General features: G+C 44.9%; 2 protein-coding genes across 4 annotated transcripts in view; one reads left to right on the top strand and one right to left on the bottom strand.

Moving 5' to 3' along the window:
• LOC110492455 (proline-rich transmembrane protein 3) overlaps positions 1 to 11,389 on the top strand; it is a 30,641-nt gene extending 19,252 nt beyond the window's left edge. For both annotated transcript variants that reach the window (XM_021566784.2, XM_021566786.2), the window contains exons 2-4: positions 651 to 1,542; positions 1,762 to 2,055; positions 6,798 to 11,389. In XM_021566784.2, coding sequence (XP_021422459.2) covers positions 726 to 1,542; positions 1,762 to 2,055; positions 6,798 to 8,815 — 3,129 coding nt within the window. In that variant the 5' untranslated portion in view covers positions 651 to 725 and the 3' untranslated portion in view covers positions 8,816 to 11,389. The remainder of the gene's footprint in view (positions 1 to 650; positions 1,543 to 1,761; positions 2,056 to 6,797) is intronic.
• On the bottom strand, positions 11,380 to 14,522 carry LOC110492458 (cytosolic sulfotransferase 2). Of its 2 annotated transcripts, none has more exons than XM_036947449.1 (8): positions 14,357 to 14,522; positions 13,107 to 13,245; positions 12,890 to 13,012; positions 12,614 to 12,714; positions 12,403 to 12,529; positions 12,208 to 12,305; positions 11,885 to 12,059; positions 11,380 to 11,636 (listed from the first exon to the last, which is right to left on the bottom strand). In XM_036947449.1, the coding sequence occupies exons 2-8, from the start codon at positions 13,243 to 13,245 to the stop codon at positions 11,524 to 11,526; spliced, it is 876 nt and encodes a 291-aa protein (XP_036803344.1). In that variant the 5' UTR covers positions 14,357 to 14,522; the 3' UTR covers positions 11,380 to 11,523. The 2 variants fall into 2 exon arrangements, with proteins under 2 accessions (XP_036803344.1, XP_036803345.1); XM_036947450.1 differs by lacking the exon at positions 14,357 to 14,522 and adding an exon at positions 13,471 to 13,594.
• Between the last annotated feature and the right edge of the window lie 3,194 nt (positions 14,523 to 17,716).

The raw sequence follows: 17,716 nt of genomic DNA, 5'->3' as shown, positions 1-17,716 counted from the left end.
CCATGCTACTATTTGTTTTGCAACCGTCTGGCTCTACAACCTGTGCAACAATGTATCATTTTACAAATGTGATCACTCCCATTCCAGTAGGCTAGCTAACCCAAGAAAGAACCGTAAACACTCTGAATTCCATTCATTCATTAAACAGCACAGTGCGGTCTATGTAGGTCAATTGGATATTTATTAAATCGTTATTTATTGAGGTTCTTGTCTCTCACCATCATTGAATCTCTGCTAGCTAGCTACATGCCATTGATTTGTTTAGCATAGCAACGTCGAATGAATAGAATTATTAAAAACGGGGTCAAAACATGAGAAAATAACTAACAACCAGCCTACTTGGATAGCACCTTCAGAAAAAACAAAAACAAATGTACTCATAATAATATTTGTTATAAAAAAATGTCATTCATATTTGTATACATATATTGGCAACCATTTTATAACAGCAATAATGCTTTCAAACCCATTAATTATCATGTGACAACTCCCTCCAAGGGCTGTATCCCGGCCCTTGGCTTCGCCTCGGGCCTCAGAACAACCCTTGTCGGGGGTGGGCACAAGATAATTCCCAGATTCTCAGAAATTATTGCTGAAATATTCACTGAGTGAACCTCATCCATATCTCTCTGTTCTCTCTGTGTCTTCAGAGCTCAGTAAGAGGATGGTGTGACAGACGGACACACAGACGGACCGTATAAATCACCACCCTCAACAGCCAGACCATGGCCACTGCATCCCTCCTCCTCACCCTCACCTTCCTCCTCTTCTCTCTCCATCCCTCTACGAGCCAGGTGATTGTTAGCTCCTCCACCTCATCCTCTTCTCTTCCAGACCCTGTCATCAGTACACCCCTCAAACCCAGCTTTCCCTCCTCTCGTCCCAGAGGCCAGAGTGATGTGCCAGTCAGAGTCAACAACAGAGATTGGCCCACAGAGAGAGCAGGTGGGGGGCAGGTGGGCTCTGACCTGGGGCAGGTTGGGGAGGAAATGGGCACTAGAACTACAGACCAAAGTCAACCCCTTTCCCCCTCTCAGAAACTCAACAGTGGATCAACCCAAAGCCAGTCTACTTCTGTTGAGGCTTGGACAGGTACTATGGTAACCGCAGAGCCAAGTGGAGTTTCATCTGCAAAGGGACCAACGGCTCTCCCACCCACCAAATCCTCAGGTGATGAACGATTAACATCAAGGGGTAGGACTTCTGATGGACCAATCATACCGGAGGATTTGGATGACTGGCCGGCAACTGGATCAGGAAGTGAACTTGTCCCTACAGTGATTGTGAAGGGGGAGTCACTGGTTGCGTTGACTACACTAGATGAGATGCCACAGTTCCGGTCACAGGCTCAGACAGAGTTCAGCAGAGGTCTGGTGTCCAAGATGGCCGAAGCTCAGACTACCCCGATGGTCAGCCTCACTGTTCAACCCCGCCTCTCTGGGCTGACAATAGCCAATAGGATCCTCTCCACACAGTCACCTGACAGAGTGACAGCCGTACCCGTGGTGACACAGTCAACCTTCATTGGAGGAGTAGTTACAGGTGAGTAACTAAAGGGTAGCTAATATGATGTTTATGAGGAATATGTTTCAATCTATGAGTGGTGGACTAATATGCCTTCATCCACAACTGAAGCTTGAGTACTATGCTATAACCACTGAGTTCTTTATCATGTTGTTATAACTCTTAAGTAGTATTTGAGTGACATTAGTGTTGTTGTCAGCAGAGAGGCTGCTTCATGTCTTTTGACTCTTTCTTCAGGTAATATATCAGATAATGCCACTACGCCAACAGACAGACCAATAGCAGGACAGACCCCCACTGTGACATCACCGTTACCCAGACCCATCACCCCTGCATCCACCAATCAACAGCCAAATTCTGTGACGCCTCAAGGAACCACAACACTAGGAGTGACCAGCACAACTACAACCAATAAGACGGCAACAAAAGCAGAACCCAGAAGTACTTCCTCAAGTACAACCAATCACCCGAAAAAGGCAACTGAACCAGAAAGAACTACAACAAGTACCACCAAACAGTCAACCAAGACAGGTAGAGAGAGGAGGCTTTGGGATGTTGTAGTTTCCTGGGTGGAAAACAACGGCAGCTGTGACTGCGCCTAAGTTTCCTTTTCCTGTGAGGATTTAAAGTGGAATTATTTATGCAGCTGGAGTTTTTCCTGGAAGTCCCTGGAACAGGCTCAAAGGAGGGAAGAGGCAGAGACAGAGTGGGCGAGAGAGGGCGGGATGGAAAGTGGAGGAGAAGGTGTGCAGGGTAGACTCAGGCAGGAAAATATGCACAGGAGTAGAGAAAGGGAGAGATGGACAGAGAGAATAGGATAGAGACAATGTAGAGTAGAGGAAAGAAGAAAAAGAGATAAAAGATGAAAGTTTGAACGATAGAAGGCAATAGGGAGGACAGAGAAGAGTAAGGAGGTAGTGAGTGAAAGAGAAAGTGAGGCAGGAGGAGAGGTGGGGCAGATAAAGTACACAGGGTGAATAATGTAAACCAGATGGATGGAGAGAGTGATGGAGGAAGGAGAGAAGTGGGAGAGAGGGAAAGCAGACAGAGAAGGAAAAGCGTCACATGGGGTATATGAATCGGTCACTTAGATCCCATCGGGAGTCGGTCTCTTAGATACCATCAGAAGTTGGTCACTTAGATACCATCAGGAGTCAGTCTCTTAGATACCATGGGGAGTCAGTCTCTTAGATACCATGGGGAGTCAGTCTCTTAGATACCATCAGGAGTCACTCTTAGATACCATCAGGAGTCAGTCTCTTAGATACCATGGGGAGTCAGTCTCTTAGATACCATGGGGAGTCGGTCACTTAGATACCATCAGGAGTCAGTCTCTTAGATACCATCGGGAGTCAGTCTCTTAGATATCATCAGGAGTCAGTCTCTTAGATACCATCGGGACAAACATTTGAGCCACGTTGAAACAACCCTCCATTTGGTCTGCCAGGAATGTACTGAAACTGAACGATTTTGTGTGTATTGGCAAGTGTGTTGATCTCGTTAGTGTGTCAGAACACGTGTGTGCGTGTGTGTGTGTGTGCAACACTTGGGGTTTGTGTGTTACAGGGTGGGGACGTCCAAGTGCCTCCAGCTGTGAAATGTGACCAGCACATCTGGGACGTTCTGAGTCCTGCTGCTTAGGGAGTGTAGTTTGGAGAAGGAAGTTACACACATGTGAGAGGGTGTGTGAGTGTGTGTTTGCGCATGTGTGACCATTTGTGTGTGTGGTTTTTCCTGAGTAGGTGTGAGAGTTAGCGTATGTACGTGCCTCAAATATTGTGTTTGATAGACGAGAGAGAGAGAGAGACTGTATTTGGCAATGTTAACATATGTTTCCCGTGCCAATAAAGCTTTTAAATTGAAATTGAATTGAGAGAGAGAGAGAGAGAGAGAGAGAGAGAGAGAGAGAGAGCCAGGACGTGTAACACATGTTGGAGTCAGCCTTCAGTAAGTCAGTGCATCAGGTTTATGGTGTGTTCTTCAGGGTGAGTTAGGAGCTCAAAGAGCTCTGAGTGTTTTCGGTCAAACTTTTACTTCAGATGATCCTGTTCCACTATTGATCACCATTAATTTCTTTCTCCAAGTATGCGTGTGTGTGTGTGTGTGTGTGTGTGTGTGTGTGTGTGTGTGTGTGTATGTGTGTGTGTGTGTGTGTGTGTGTGTGTGAGAGTGAGTGAGATTGATTGACAGAGAAGGGAGGGGGAACAGTCATATGTACATAACTGATTTATTCCACGTGACAGGTCTTTGATGGTCTCAGTATGTGTCACGTGCTTCATGCAGTTTTCCATTCCCACAGATATATTAATGCACTATATGTTTTTTATATTATGTAAAGAGATGTTCTCATCAATTACATCATCTAGTAGTGAGCAGTAAGCTCCAATTAAAATACATTATATAAATGGCTGATGACTCAGCCCTCCTTACCAGCTTAATGTCACTCTGAGTTTGTGTAGTGTGTGTGTGTCTTTACCTCAAGATACCTCCAATTAATTGTGTGGTGTGTGTGCGTGCGTCTGACATGCTAGTGTGTGTGATGCGTGCACCACTTTGATGCGTGTTATCTAATCTGTGGTCCAGACTCTACCTGTGGAGAGGAGAAGACACTCTGTATCCAGGTTATGTCGGTAGGCCCCATGCTGGGCCCTGCCGGGAGGTGCCTTTTGTAAGAGCTGACGACTGTCAACAAACACCTACTATCTACTAGAGGTCGACCGATTAATCGGAATGGCCGATTAATTAGGGCCAATTTCAAGTTTTCATATTTTTGGGCGCCGATTTGCCGTTTTTTTTTTTTTTTTTTTTACACCTTTATTTAATCTTTATTTAACTAGGCAAGTCAGTTAAGAACACATTCTTATTTTCAATGACGGCCTAGAAACGGTGGGTTAACTGCCTCTTCCAGAGGCAGAAAGACAGATTTTGACCTTGTCAGCTCGGGGGAACCAATCTTGCAACCTTACAGTTAACTAGTCCAACGCAATAACAATCACTAGTTAACTACACATGGTTGATGATATTACTAGATATTATCTAGCGTGTCCTGTGTTGCATATAATCTGACTGAGCATACAAGCATACAAGTATCTAAGTATCTGACTGAGCGGTGGTAGGCAGAAGCAGGCGCGTAAACATTCATTCAAACAGCACTTTCGTGCGTTTTGCCAGCAGCTCTTCGTTGTGAGTCAAGCATTGCGCTGTTTATGACTTCAAACCTATCAACTCCCGAGATGAGGCTGGTGTGACCGAAGTGAAATGTCTGGCTAGTTAGCGCACGCTAATAGCGTTTCAAACTTCATTCGCTCTGAGCCTTGGGGTGGTTGTTTCCCTTGCTCTGCACGGGTAACGCTGCTTCGATGTGGTGGCTGTTGTCGTTGTGTTGCTGGTTCGATCCCAGGGAGGAGCGAGGAGACGGACGGAAGCTATACTGTTACACTGGCAATACTAAAGTGCCTATAAGAACATCCAATAGTCAAAGGTTAATGAAATACAAATGGTATAGAGGGAAATAGTCCTATAATAACTACAACCTAAAACTTCTTACCTGGGAATATTGAAGACTCATGTTTAAAGGAACCACCAGCTTTCATATGTTCTCATGTTCTGAGCAAGGAACTGAAACGTTAGCTTTCTTGCATAATACATATTGCACTTTTACGTTCTTCTCCAACACTTTGTTTTTGCATTATTTAAACCAAATTGAACATGTTTCATTATCTACTTGAGGATAAATTGATTTTATTGATGTTAAGTTAAAATAAGTGTTAATTCAGTATTGTTGTAATTGTCATTATTACAAATACATTTTTTTATTTTTTTAATCGGCCGATTAATCGGCATAGACTTTTTTGGTCCTCCAATAATCGGTATCGGTATCGGAGTTGAAAAATCATAATCGGTCGACCTCTACTATCTACCCTCCACACACATACACTACATGACCAACAGTATGTGGGCACCTGCTCTTAGAACATCTTATTCCAAAATCATGAGCATTAATATGGAGTTTGTCCCCCCATTGCTGCTATAACAGCCTCCACTATTCTGGGAAGGCTTTCCACTAGATTTTGGAACATTGCTACGGGGACGCATTTGGCATTCAAATTTATACCAAAGGTGTTCAATGGGGTTGAAGTCAGGGCTCTGCTCAGGCCAGTCAAGTTCTTCCATACCGATTTCGACAAACCATTTCTTTATGGACCTTGCTTTGTGCACAGGAACCATTGTCATTCTGAAACAGGAAAGCGCATTCCCAAACTGTTGTCACAAAGTTGGAAGCACAGAATTGTCTAGAATGTCATTATATGCTGTAGCGTTAAGATTTCCCTTCACTGGAACTAAGGGGTCTAGCCCGAACCATGAAAAATAGCCCCAGGACATGATTCCTCCTCCACCAAACTTTACTTTCGGTACTGTACATTGGGGCATCCACTAAACCCAGATTTGTCTGTTTGTTCTATGAGCTTGTGTGGCCTACCACTTCGCGGCTGAGCCGTTGTTGATCCTAGCCGTTTCTACTTCACAATTTAAAGTTGACCAGGGCAGCTCTAGCAGGGCAGAAATTTGACGAACTGACTTGTTGGAAAGGTGGCATCCTATGACTGTGCCATGTTGAAAGTCACTGAGCTCTTCAGTAAGGCCTTTCTACTGCCAATGTTTGTCTATGGAGATCGCTGGAGATTGCATCGCTGTGTGCTAGATTTATTTTATACACCTGTCAGCAACAAGTGTGGCTGAAATAGCCAAATCCACTAATTTGAAGGGGTGTTCACATACTTTTGTATATGAAGTGTATATCGACATACTATCTACCTGCCACACACACTATCGGGTGAAGGGGAGGAGCAGAGGGGGTGATAACAAGAGAGAGATACATACTTTACTAATTGGAATGTAGGTGAGACTTGTGTGGGGTTGAGAGAGGTAAACTATTTCACAATTGCTCTATGTGATTTTTGCCCTCATTGGAGAAAAACAACCTTTGAGTTGTCCTTTGGCCTGGTATGAGAATAGAAGGTCAAAATAATCAACTCCCTTTGGGTTATTTGATGCCTTGTGGAAGAGAACCTGCTGCGCTCTCGATACACTTCTCATAGGAAATTAGCCTCCTCTAGTGGGGTAGATTTTCCACTGTATGTGTCCACTTGTTATAGCTAGGTTCTGCTCTGTTAAAGAAAATGTTTTTTTATTATTATTGTCAATCATTTCAGTCAGATGTTTTGGGAAAGTTCAATATGATTCATTAACATAATTTCTCTCTCTGCCTCCAGGGACGACCCCCCTCCTCATCACTCCTACTCTACAGATTGTCAGAGGGCGGTACGTCCCCAAAAATGACAGCCGCCTAGCACAGAGGAACCACTCCATCCCCGTGGGCCGCCCTCGCCTCCCCCCATCCTCCACTCCCCCCCCCTCTCCCAGCTCCTTCCCCTCCCCCAACGGCACCTCTCTGCTGTGGGATGACCTGAGCAGGACGCTGTCCTTCGCCTGGGAGCTCCATGTCTACGGCTCTGCTGGCCTCTTCCTGCTCCTCCTGGCTGGAGCCGCCCTGGGCCTGGCCCTATCCCCCAGCATGCACTGCCCTCACCGCGGTGCCCTGACCCTGGCTAATGCCCTCCTACTCCTGGTGGGCGCAGCAAGAGCAACTCTGTTCATGATTGACCCCTACGGAACAAGGAAGATTCTTCCCCGGCCTGCGGTGACTGCTCTCTATAACCTCCCTCTGCCGTTACTGGTGTGGACGCAGGCTGCCCTGGCACTGCTGGCCATGAAGGGGACAGGAGTGAGTCTGTTGCCCTCTGCTCTGGAGCGCCCTCCTCTGGTAGCTGTATTGGCTGTGTTACAGTGCACCCTGCTTCTGGCTGCTGACCTGCTCTCCCCAGCCCTGTCCCCAGCCGTGCCTGTCACCCTGCAGTCCCTGTCTCTCTGCTGGGGCCTGGCTCTCTGTCTGGGCTACCTGTGCTACATCTTCCCCCGCCTCCGCCATCCCACTGCCCAGCCACCTGTCCTAGAGGAGGGGAGGGCCGTTAACGCCTGGCCGGGGCGTAGGAGGGCAGGGTTGGTGCTGGGTCGTGTGCTGGCAGTGTGTGCCCTCCTGGGGGTGCTGTGCTGTGGCCTCCATGTCCACTCCACCCTGTGGCTATACGGGATGTTGGGGGACTGGAGGCGCTTCTGCTGGGGCTGGTGGCTGGTGCACTTCTGGGCCCGACTGTTGGAGCTGGCCTGGGCCTTTTCTCTCCTCCTATTGGGATCCTGGGTGTTCTGGAGGCCCCGGGGGGCCCGAGACAGAGGAGATGGAGGAGCAGGGGAGGGCAGGGCGGGAGTAGATCTCCCCACCCCTGGACAGTCCTCTGGGTCGACACACAAACACACCTGCTGGGCCAAGATAGTCCAGAGCCTGACAGGAAAGCCCTGTGGGAAGTCAGAAAGTAATGGAGTGGGAGGATCAGTAGGAGGAGGGGCAGGGGAGCTGCCTAATAACTGGGCAGGGCAGGAACGCTCGGGGGCAGACATCAGTAAAAGCCTGATCAGAAACCGTGAGGCTCCACCCTCACAGCAGCGCTGTGTCAAGGACAGCAACCGAGGCCGCAACCAGAGGGGCAGGTCTGCAGAAAGGGGTATGTCTGACGGGTCCACAGGGTCACTGCTGCGGCTGCAGCCGTTAGGCCGGCCACTACAGCACTCTCAGAGCGGCAGCCTGGAGCAGGAGAAAGAGTCAGGGGTGTCTCTGTATGATTTTGACCTGCGACCCCCCTCCCCCATTGATCTGGGCCGCAGCATCGATGAGGCCCTGCACCGTGAGCACCTCCTCCATGGGGGCAGCTTGTTCCAGCCCCTGTGTGCCCCCTCACCCACTCCTTCACCAGGATCAGCTGTCAGCCAGGGGGGGCCCTGGCTCCGCAGGAACAGCGACCCCCAGATCTCTGACAGCAGCGAGGACCGCTCAGCCCGTACAGAGTTCTCTGTGCCACTGGGGGGTAGTGTGCTCAGCAGTGTTCCCAGCAGGCAGGTCACTGCTCCTCCCACGCCCTCTAACCAGGGGCATCGCTGGGCCGGGGATGGGGGGGTCAGTGTCCCTTCCTCAGTGTCCTGTCCCGTTTCCCTGCGCCCCTCTAGAACCTCCACGGGACATCTCGGGAACGAGGGAGGAGACGACACGAGGCCGTTCCTCACCCCAGACTCTGAGACACAGAGTGGGAGGGCAGGCAGGGAGGATGGGAAGAGCTACCTGGAGGTCAGCAGGCAGGATGACTCTGCCAGCGTCAGCAGTGAGATTATTAACCTCTGAACCCTCAACTCCAACCCAGGACATCTGGACCAATGACCAAGCCCCAAACAAAACCATCAAGAACCAAACTTACGTAATACCTTAACTCTTAGGTGATAACTTTAACTATATCTTGTCAACTAGATAGACTTTATCATAAACATTGACTCAACTACATTCAAACTGCCATGTGAATCATGGACAGAGGACTTATTTTAAGAAACTGAGGGAAAATACAGAAAAGCTTCCCCTGACTAAAATAGTTGTCTTATATGGGACATTATCCAGTGTTTGCTCTAAATCAGAGTGATTCAAAGGCTGCTAACCGGAATCAGATTCTGCGGCATAGAGCACGGGTTCAAACAACAGAACACACACACACTCATGCCTACAGATACACACCTGTGTACCTTTGATGAACTCGCTACATTTCAAGCCTCACATACTGCAGCGCATACATTCACTCTTTGTAACACTTCTGTTTAAGGTGGTCTTGAGAGAACAGAGGAATGGGCACAGGATTCATATTGATGACAACCCAGGGATTCCTTAAAATATCAATTGGTCATCCCTTCAATTCCCTCTGAGGATCCATTTCTTAGATACCATGTTTTATGGATGTATGTAAAATATGAACGTGGTAGCTCCTACTTTTATGAAAGCCATGGTGCTCCCTGTGAAAATGTCTTTATATGAATTTATTGACTTTGTTTGCGTTGATAGTATTAATCTGCTGTCCTTGATATGTCAACTTGATGCATACATACGTTAATGTGTTTTTAGGATATGTGCCATAAACATTGATAATGTCGGTGGTTGTTTTGATGTTATGCTTCAAAATACATTAATAACGCATTACCTGACTGACAATGGTGTCTTTCCGTAGTTCCTCTAGCAGGAAAGTAGCGTAGAAATCCACACTCCAAAAACATAGGATTGCTAGTTATCGGCTCATAATTGAGTTGCTGTTTCAGTGCAGTCTGCCTTGTATGTAAATGTGATGTTTATTACATAAGGAAAGCAACCGCCTAGAGATACTACTGCAGAAAGAAAGTTGACCTGTGTAGCTGTGGCTGATGCCTGGAGCTCTAGCTAAAATAGTTCCTGCTAAAACTAGACATTCTAAGACATTTTTTGTACATTTCGCCTGCTGATTCTGGTACATTCTATCATCACGGCCCGTCAAAGGATATGACTGCATTTTAACATTCAATAATCCTGGCAACAGTGTAAACATATCCACAACATTTGATCAGTTGCAGCATATCAGTGTATACCGTGGACTTGAGTTATTTTTAGCTGTACTCATTGCATCACACAGTTAAGCTGTGTTGCATTACACAACGCTGACCTACTGTGAAGCACAACGCTCCTGTACTATAGTAGTACTTTACAGATGTCTATAAGCCTAGACCTGAGCACTCTAGACTGAATTATTTTTATTACAGAAAAAAATCATAATTATATTATGTGACATAAGAAGGTATGTAAATGCGGTTCTTTTTTTCTGTTTGTAAATAAAGGTATTAACTGTGAGGACAATCGAAAGTGATCTTGCTGAAGTATAGAACAGTCTACTAAGAGAGTGATAAATGGCGCTGGCTTGGGGAGGAATATTGGAAACAGTGACTGTCCAGCCCTAATTTAGGATTGTTCAGGGATAGAAGTGTTGAAAAAGGTTTCACAACTGTACCTGGAACTGCTACAATGGTTAGTGTTTAATGTTTAGTGGTTAAAGAGCAGTGGCAATGGCACGTCCTCATTTGGAGCTGCATCATTTCAAAACTGTTCAAAACTGTTCAGTGATCTTGAACGGAGCTCAGAAGTCAATCCCATATTTCCACTTGAGACCCGGGTTGAGTAAAATAGGCACAAAATGAGAGAACATGTTTTGAAACGGTGTGAAATGGGGAGGTACTACCGGAAGCCGTCCAATAAGAAACTCATGCATTTTTTTCTGTTTCAAAATCCTTCCAAACGTGTCCTACTGAACACAACCCGGGTCCTTGTGTGACAGGATCTTGTGTTTCCTGTTTCCTGCCTTCCTCAGGGTCAGTGCAGTCTCTCCCTGTGATGTGAAATGGTTGACTTGTGTGGTATTTACAGTACAGTACAGTGGGATTCTGTTGTTGTCTACATTTCATTGACCCCGTCTGATTTCAGTGTACTTTGCTGTTTCTCTTGAGGTACTGTAGAAATCATCCTTATAACCACAGGTCCAGGATCATATTACCCTACCTCCAATTCTATCCTTAACCATTAGGGTGGGTGAAGAATATTTGACCCTGTATCAGTGATCTGGGGCAACTTCTGCCTACTTTATTTCATTATGGGTTTGAGGAGAACCTTCATCAGTGACTGACAGTTGTGGGGATGTTTGTGGTGTTTCCTCCACCAATGCGGTATGTGCCATACTACAGTAAACCAATCCGTTCTCCTCTCCATACAGTAGTGACAGTGCAGAGGTACAGTAGTAGAGATATTAAAACATTAATTTGCTCATTGACTCGGTTTATATATGAAGTTGTATTATTTTTGTGCTGCTGCCTCTTATCTGGTTTCAAATAAACATGAGAAATAAAATAAACATTGAAATCAGGTGTTGTTTATTTACAGTAGTTAGACAGTATGTCTTTGCTGCTCATACTTACAGTATTATGTGTTATTACATTTTTACATGCAGTCATGTTCTTAAGACCTGCAGAGTGCTTTAGATAATGAAGACAGTCCTAAATTGTTGTGCGAAACCTCAGCTGAGTGTTTTCCATCTTCTTCTTATAGTCTTCATCAAACTGTTCACTTTGGGCCACAGTGAAATGGTTCTTCCAGTCACCAACCTTTCCTGGAGACAGACAAACAGACAGACAGACAGCTATATTGATAGTTTGATCATTCAGTAGATCCAGGATAAAGTATTCCAATGTCTCCACACCAGGTACCAGCACATATGTGTTGGTGTCTGTGACGACGTTGTGTCTCTCAGTGTGTTCATGTGTGTCTGTTGTGATAGCTGGAAGAGCTGAGCTCCAGCAGTTTAATGTTTATTTCTCTCTCTCATTCTCTCTCTCACACACAAACACACACACACACCTTTGCGCATAAAGGGGGATATCTTAAAGTCCATGACTGGGTTGGTGGAGTAGTTGGCCATGCTGTTCTTCTTCATATTATCAAACTGCACTCCTCCTTTCACCCTCTCCTTCTCCTCTGCTGAAGGAGACAAACCTAGGAAGGAGCACAGCCTGTCCAGCTCTCTCCCCGTATCCTGTAGGATCACATACACACTGGATGTAGAAACAGCTAACCTCCTAGAGCAGCAGTTAGAATGGCTCTTGAGCATATGTGTGCACTGAGCTCATTAGATGCATCTTAATAATACTGTAACACACAACTAGCATCATCATTCTACTCACCTCAACCATGTCCTCATAGAAGAGGTAGAGGATTTTGGAGTGAGTCTGTTTCCTCTCCCACCAGCCAGTCACATGGTCGTACCACGAACCAAACACCACTGAGGAAGTGCAGCGTAGACAAATTCATAGTGTGAATGGGGACTATTATCACTTTCTCATTCATTCATTCACTAGTTCATTCTCTCCTTCACTCACTCTTTCCATCCATGAATCTCTGTAAGTAGTTGTTCCAGTCTCCTGGCTCTGGCTCGGCCTGGTTCATACGGTCAAAGTGGAAATAAGACACTGCATTGTCCTTGGCATTACGGGCCACATACACTATCTGCAGAGAGAGAGAGAGAGATTGCATTTATAAATAGGGGTTATATAGTGAAGGAACATAGAGAACAAGTTACAAATACTGTACCCTGCAGTTCTTCTCCCAGAAGGACTTGGGCAGCAACTGGACTGGGAGGTGAGTCTTGATGAGGCGAGGAGAGGTGGTTAAGTTGTCCAGCACCTCCACTCCTAGGACAAACAAAATAATCCAAAATAATGTTTGATGGATATTATCACTGTTCGGCAAATTCTGTCATGATATTAAATAGTTTAGTTACTGCTTTGAAGACATCAGCAACATTTTTTACAGAGAAATTACTAAATAGTAGAGGTATGATTAAGTTTTCCAATGTTTTATTCTAACCTGGAGGGTAAAGGGGGATGAGCAACTCCAGAAAAGGAACTTTCTCAAAGATGGGTCTCTGATGCTCATGGGTTGTCTGGCCAAAATACAGCAGGTCTAGAATGTAGGAGACCCATGTGGTTCCTAAGAGAGAAATACAGATAGGGGAAACGTACACAGTCATTCACAAACCCAAACACAATCTTTAATGAAACATCAACCTCAGACTGAGAGAGACCTGCTTTGGGGTAGGTAGCGATGAGAATGTCATCTGGTCTGGCCTGGAAGTTCTGTACATTGTCCCAGTTGTCAGTGAAGTAGTTGGTCATGGAGACTCCATGGAAGTCAAAGAGTTTTGGTCGAGGTGGCAGCTCCATCTGTAAAAGTCGGTGTATTCGATCAAGGATCACCACAGTATTGTTTATGCTTGGATATATTAAGTGATCTGAATGGCTGTATTATTCAAACATAGAGAGGAATATTGCTCCTTTGATATGATCGCCTACAAATATTAACAAAGACTAAGTCTTAATATTTCTCAAATTATGACAGTTAAAACTACACGTGAAAGCAATTCCTACAAACCAAAATAATTGACTTACCCTGTTCTCTCTGAGTAAGTTACCTCAGGGTGAATGCACTGCTTACAAAATGACTCCTCTTTTATTCTCTGTGCTCCTCCTTTCCTGTCTCCTCCCCCATTCTCTCTTCATTCTTTTGCTTTTCAGGGTCGGGTTTGTTCTGGATCTACTCCAGAGTTGAGGGACTTTTCTGCTCTCCCTCACAGTTTTTCATGTCAATACTAAATCACCAGGGGGCACTGACACTACCAGAAATACACCACTGGGTGGCAGCTGACCATTGCAATGGCTGCTGGACACAGGATTGAGCAAACAAACTACTTAAAGTTTACCATATGCTTCCCAGTCGAAACAGTCCACGCATATATTATGACAACATTTTGTGACATTTTTGTACGATTTGGTGTTCAACCCCGTACTGTCAGGTTTTTTTCCCGGCTATTCAAGCAAACATTTTTTCTTGAGGTTAGATGTTTTTCTGTGATTGGTCAACAGTTGGGATTTTTCTATTAAGTGCTTGTTGTCATTCAATGTCAGAAGACTAGTTTTCATGCAAATTTTCACTTGAGAAATACTGCACCAAATCTCTTAGTTAGATTACTCAACTAAGACCTCCTCGGCAAAAACTTCCAAATTAATTACAGATTTCTTGAATGAGCTTAGATCAATTCTCACTATTTTGAGGAAATGCACTGGCTATGTTGTTGACAAGCCGCCTCAAGAGATACAAACGGTAAATATGCCACGTTTTTCTTGTTTTTCATGTGAATGGCGTTTGCTTCACCTTGCCAAGTTCTGCTAGGAACAAACCCAACCTATGTATGCGGATGCCTTTACACACCTGACTGGACCCCAAACATACTCAATCACCCACCTTCCATCAAAGCACACACATACACTTACTCACCTGATAGGCTACTGAGTGGGCAGTGTCCTGGGGTAGATAGTGTCTTTGTCTTTTCTTTGACCTCAAACTTGCACAGTCTTCAACACACTGTCTAAATCCCTTTTCAACAGTGTGGGTGTGTCTAACTCTTACCTGACCAAAGACTAGGCTGCAGAGTGTGTGCCCGTGCAATGTGTGAGGCGTGTACACATCTTTCACCTACTGCACCAACCTTTGATCACCCAGTTGCTTGTTAGACGACCACAATCAATACAAAAATATACTCTGTAATGTTACTTGGTAAGGAGGTTTGGTGAGGAGGTCAGATGTCACAGGTAAATGTTCATACAGTAGTTGAGGAGATCCAGAGTAAATCTAAGGTATGTGTTAAGGTTCTCACAGGCATAATGAACAACGTGTGTGTGTGTGTGTGTGTGTGTGTGTGTGTGTGTGTGTGTGTGTGTGTGTGTGTGTGTGTGTGTGTGTGTGTGTGTGTGTGTGTGTGTGTGGGGTCTGGCATAAGATAAATGGTTATGTCTCATACCTATCTGCACTCAACGGCAAGTATCCATTGACAACCAACACATTAAGCTTAACCAGGTTGAAAACAACTGCACCAAAATTTGTATTAAGGGAATTTGCACTAACCTTGGAAAAAGATGAATACAACTTTATCACCTGAATGCTAGGTATATTGGTTGATACATTGTTTTGATAATAATTACAATGCATGTAGCAAGTGTAAAGAAGGCTTATTGTGAAGTAAGATTTAACAAGTGGCACAAGCGTTATGCAAAAATATATTAACAAAATTACATTTCGGTCTTTTGTTGTTGTCCCTAGGTACATAATCATCTGTGAGGACTGACTTCCCTCTTGACTCTGGTTTTGCTCGCCAGGCACAGAAAATTGCAAATGCACTGGAAAACAATCAGCTTGAGTTAGAAAACTATTTGTCAGAGAAGCTGGTCCTAGACTATTGCACCCATGTGATAACAAGTGGTGATTTAGGTGCCACTCTGGTGAAAGAGGACTTTTTTCTGAACTCATTTGTAAAAATAAAAATAAAGAATTGTGACAAAGCTAAATTCAATGGATTTACAGCTTTCTCGTTTTTTTTATATGGTTAACTAGGTATTTCTTGGCAGAACTTGACCACATGGCTGGTGTGGTGTCTTATTTCTGCTATACCAAATGAGGAGAGTTACACACTTCACACACCAGTCAGAGTTATACTTAAACTACATCTTTAGTAATAACAAGAGCTTTGCAATAGCAATTTGACTTTCAATGATGCACCATATCTAATGAACCATTGAAAGTACCAACAGAAAAGTACAAAGATCTTTTATAGCCAAGATGCACCCCTCTCAACTTACATGACGAACCACAGATCTTAGGAACAGTTCACAAAGGGACTTTATAATTGAGAAAGGAGTATCCCTTAGCCATGTAACATTCGCTATAAATTATCGTTCAGTTTGGTCCCTAAGACGAGGTTCTAATCTCATTCCTGGTACTTCAGAGCACAGAACCATTACTTCATGTTATCTGGAATGCTCTTTAGGTTTTATCACCTAAAGACATCGTAAATCTCCTCTGTCAATGCTATCTCATAGAGGCCCATACTCAGTGGAACACACACACAATAGTTAACAGAATGCTCTATTCTGTCAAATAAAACAACCATTATAATGCAATACAAGCATTATAACATAATCTTGCAATTTTCCACGACACAATTTTCAACTCTGTCAATCACCACATTCTTATTGGCAGACTCAGTAGCCTCGGTTTTTTTAATGACTGCCTTGCCTGGTTCTCCAACTACTTTGCAGACAGAGTTCAGTGTGTCAAATCGGAGGGCATGTTGTCCGGTCCACTGCCAGTCTCTATAGGGGTGCCACAGGGTTCAATTCTCGGGCTCTTTTCTCTGTATATACAGTGGGGCCAAAAAGTATTTAGTCAGCCACCAATTGTGCCAGTTCTCCCACTTAAAAAGATGAGAGAGGCCTCTAATTTTCATCATAGGTACACTTCAACTATGAGAGACAAAATGAGAAAAAAAATCCAGAAAATCACATTGTAGGATTTTTAATGAATTTATGGCTGCAGTTTTACGGGCGCCCAACCAATTGTGCTATTATGTGTATTTTTCACTTTATTTGTAACTTATTTTGTACATAATGTTTCTGCAAACGTATTATACGGCAAAAAAGAGCTTCTGGATATCAGGACAGCGATCACTCACCTCGGTTTAGACAAATATTTTTTTTCAACAAGCAAGACGCACAGGACATTCTCCAAACACCCAAACAGGGCCAAGGAGGACAAAGAGCCGGATGCCTGGTCAGGACACGGAAAAGGCGAGTGGACGAGGTACGATCACGAATATCCTACCAACGGGACATCAAAAACTGTAATATCCTATGTTTCACGGAATCGTGGCTGAATGACGACATGAATATTCAGCTAGCGGGATATACACTGCACAGGCAAGATTGAACAGCACACGGTGGTAAGACGGGGGGGGGGGGGGGGGTCTGTGCATATTTGTAACTAACAGCTGGTGCACAAAATCTAAGGAAGTCTCTAGATTTTGCTCGCCTGAAGTAGAGTATATTGTGATAAATTGCAGGCCACACTACTTACCTAGAGTTTTCAGCTATACTGTTTGTGGCTGTTAATTTACCACCACAGACAGAGGCTGGCACTAAGACCGCACTCAGTCAGCTGTATAAGGAAATAAGCAAACAGGAAACCACTCACCCAGAGGCGGCACTCCTAGTGGCCGGAGACTTTAATGCAGGGAAACTTAAATTAGTTTGGCATTGAGGAGTACACCACATCAGTCACTGGCTTTATCAATAAGTGCATCGAGGACGTCATCCCCACAGTGACTGTACGTACATACCCCAACCAGAAGCCATGGATTACAGGCAACATTCGCACTGAACTAAAGGGTAGAGCTGCCGCTTTCAAGGTGCGGGACTCTAACCTGGAAGCTTACAAGAAATCCTGCTATGCCCTGCGACGAACCATCAAACAAGCAAAGCGTCAAAACAGGGCTAAGATTGAATCATACTACACCGGCTCCGACACTCGTCTTATGTGGCAGGGCTTGCAAACTATTACAGACTACAAAGGGAAGCACAGCTGCGAGCTGCCCAGTGACACGAGTCTACCAGACGCGCTAAATCACTTCTATGCTTGAGGCAAGCAACACTGAGGCATGCATGAGAGCATCAGCTGTTCCGGGACGACTGTGTGATCACGCTCTCCTTAGCCAACGTGAGTAAGAACTTGAACCTCTCTGGGATATGTGGGAAGCTAGCGTCCCACCTGGCCAAAAGCCAGTGTAAATGCAGAGCGCCAAATTCA

The sequence above is a fragment of the Oncorhynchus mykiss genome, chromosome 16 (assembly GCF_013265735.2).
Source record: "Oncorhynchus mykiss isolate Arlee chromosome 16, USDA_OmykA_1.1, whole genome shotgun sequence".
NCBI lineage: Eukaryota > Metazoa > Chordata > Actinopteri > Salmoniformes > Salmonidae > Oncorhynchus > Oncorhynchus mykiss.
Note: the sequence above shows the minus strand (reverse complement) of the source record. Positions and strands in the feature narration are given on the sequence as shown.

What these genes read in the sequence shown, in the direction of transcription:
- LOC110492458 (XM_036947449.1), bottom strand. Translation starts at nt 13,245, where the DNA reads ATGGAGCTGCCACCTCGACCAAAACTCTTTGACTTCCATGGAGTCTCC. An exon ending in CGCTACCTACCCCAAAGCAG is followed by an intron (nt 13,013 to 13,106) that starts GTCTCTCTCAGT and finishes TTTCTCTCTTAG; the next exon opens with GAACCACATGGGTCTCCTAC. An exon ending in GAGATTCATGGATGGAAAGA is followed by an intron (nt 12,306 to 12,402) that starts GTGAGTGAAGGA and finishes GCACTTCCTCAG; the next exon opens with TGGTGTTTGGTTCGTGGTAC.